At 48.1% G+C, this 2458-nt stretch overlaps 1 protein-coding gene across 1 annotated transcript in view; it reads left to right on the top strand.

Annotated features, from left to right (window-relative positions):
- The window catches only part of etv6 (ets variant 6), a 37019-nt gene that overhangs the window by 29428 nt on the left and 5133 nt on the right, over window positions 1–2458 (top strand). The window contains exons 5-6 of the mRNA XM_015392604.1: window positions 1359–1952; window positions 2026–2168. Of these exons, the coding sequence (XP_015248090.1) occupies window positions 1359–1952; window positions 2026–2168 (737 nt within the window). The remainder of the gene's footprint in view (window positions 1–1358; window positions 1953–2025; window positions 2169–2458) is intronic.

The following is a 2458-nucleotide window of genomic DNA, read 5'->3' as shown; positions in this document are numbered from 1 at the left end:
CCTCACACTAAGCATGCTTGTAGCGACAGTGGAGAGGAAAAACTCCCTTTGAACAGGAAGAAACCTCCAGCAGAACCAGGCTCAGTTTATCTTATTTCACTGGCAAATATTTACCTGCTCAAATTAACGGAAAATACAGTTATAAAAAAAGGCTTGCTCATATTTCAGTTTTTGCAGTGTAATTGGATTGCTGAGTGTTCAATAAAAGTAAATTAAGCCTTAATCACCTGCTATGTTAAAATGTTTTAGCTTTTAAGAATTAAACTTATACCTTTTAATGTAAAAAGTGAAATATGAGTAATTTGTTCTTGAAATAAATGTATTTCCCCTTGTTTTGAACAGTCAGTATTAGCTAACTTAATGGGGTGATGTTTAGAATAAGAAAAAACAACTTTATTATCTTATTTTAGGTAGATAATATCTAAATCTGTTATTCTATGATGCATTAAAATGTAGAGTTGCTTCGAACGTTCTATCCTTTGTTATATTTTTCACCCATGGACGTCGCCATGTTTACCTGAGCAATGCATGCTGGGTTGATGATGCGTTTATGTCGTATTGAGCTGGAACTTTTAGAGTGATAACAGGAAGGCTAACATTAGCAGAGCTGTTTATTATCTTATTCTGTTTAACTGGTGTAAAATTAGACAATGAAACTACATCCCTGCCTCAAAGTTATCATAAAACAAGCTAATGTGATCTGCTGTTTATTGTATTAGCTAGAGCTAACACCGTTAGCAGAGGCTAACATGAAATCAAAATCATATCTTAGGATAATGAATGACTGTTTAAAGGATCAGTTAAGCATGTTCCAGATGCTAACCGCTAACAGCCTCCGTTAGAAACTGGAGCTCTATGTAGCATAGCGCTCCATCTGGGTTAGCATCTGCTAGCAGCAGCCACACAAACACCAGCTTCTTCATCTTCATCACCTCTTGTTATTCCTTCCTTCTCCTCATCCTCTACGCGCTTCAGGTCACGCTGAACGTTTTAACGTTACTCGTCGTTGTTTAAGCTAACGCTACAGGAGCTAGCCTGCACACGATATCTGTGTGAAAATACTTTATTTAAATGTGTTAAAACTTAACAGCTAACATCATTTTTAGTGTTTTATTGAAAGCAAAAGTGGAATAAATATTTTTCAAATACAATCTTTTGTTTTAACTTAATCTAATTAGCTCATAATTAATAATCGTTTTATTAGCAGATGGTCTTAGAGTTTCATTGGAACATTAAAAAAACGGCGCCGCGGTCGGCCAGACTGAAGGACGCGTCTCACAGCGCCGCCTTCATCTTTATAAAGTTGTTTTTTCTATGATAAAGAATCTCTGTAACAGCTAAAATGTCTGCCTCCTCAGAGACGGTACGGCGGGCCCCACGTGGTACAGAACCCCTCCCCCAGAACCCCCCCACCATCGAGCTACGGCACCGCCGCTCTCGCTCCCGCTCCCCCCACAACTCGGCTCCAAGAAGATCCCCTTTGGAGCCCAACCGCCCTCGGTCCGCCAGCGAGGACCCCCTCCACACCTTCTCCCAGCTGCCTGACAGCAACCACCACCTACCAGAGGACATGTACCCCCTGTCCGTGTCTCCGGCGGCGCCCAACGGCCCCTGCGCCACGCCCAGGGAAGCCCCCAGCCCCGGGGTCCAGGAGGCGGGCCCTCCTCGCGTCATCCAGCTCATGCCCAGCACCATCCTGAACCCTCTGCTCCTCAGCCCCAACAGAGTGGTGGGCGGCGGCGGCATGGACTTCAGGCACAGCCGCGGCGGCCCCCACTCTCAGGCGGTGATGGAGAACGGCCGCGAAGGCAAAGTCCACGTCCACCATCACCAGCTGCAGCAGCAGCATCTGCTGCAGCAGCAGCAGCAGGAGGAGGCGCTCTACAGGAACCACGTCATCATGCCCGTGTCTCCTCCTGAGGAGCAGCAGATGCCCATCGGGCGGATAGCAGGTGAGACCCTCAGGACGCCGTCCCGCCTCCGTCCTTTGATCCGCTCTGACTTCCTCCTGTCCTCTGTCTGCAGACTGCAGGCTGCTGTGGGACTACGTCTACCAGCTCCTGTCAGACAGCCGGTACGAGAACTACATCCGCTGGGAGGATCCCGACAATAAAGTCTTCCGCATCATGGACCCCAACGGCCTGGCCAGGCTCTGGGGGAACCACAAGGTTTGCTTCCTCCTTTCCTTCCTCCTCTCACCCAACTTCCTGTCCTTTCCTCCTCTTCCTTGCTGCTTATTTTCTCTAGGAGCAGAACTTTACATGCAGTGGCCACGCCCCCCCCTGGCCTCCCCCCTGGCCTACGTTCAGACCGCGCGCAGCAGGAGCAGCAAAAACACGCATTCTGCTTAATTTTTGATGCTTGTACCAGTTTAGTTCTGACGCGCGGCTGAATCATCTTTGCTGCTCTAGCTGCGCGGTGCTAAAATGGGTGTGATGCACGGTGGGCGGAGCTACTC

The sequence above is a fragment of the Cyprinodon variegatus genome, unplaced genomic scaffold, assembly GCF_000732505.1.
Source record: "Cyprinodon variegatus isolate N-32 unplaced genomic scaffold, C_variegatus-1.0 Scaffold598, whole genome shotgun sequence".
NCBI lineage: Eukaryota > Metazoa > Chordata > Actinopteri > Cyprinodontiformes > Cyprinodontidae > Cyprinodon > Cyprinodon variegatus.
The sequence above is the reverse complement of the archived record's forward strand: the minus strand, read 5'-3'. Positions and strand labels throughout refer to the sequence as shown.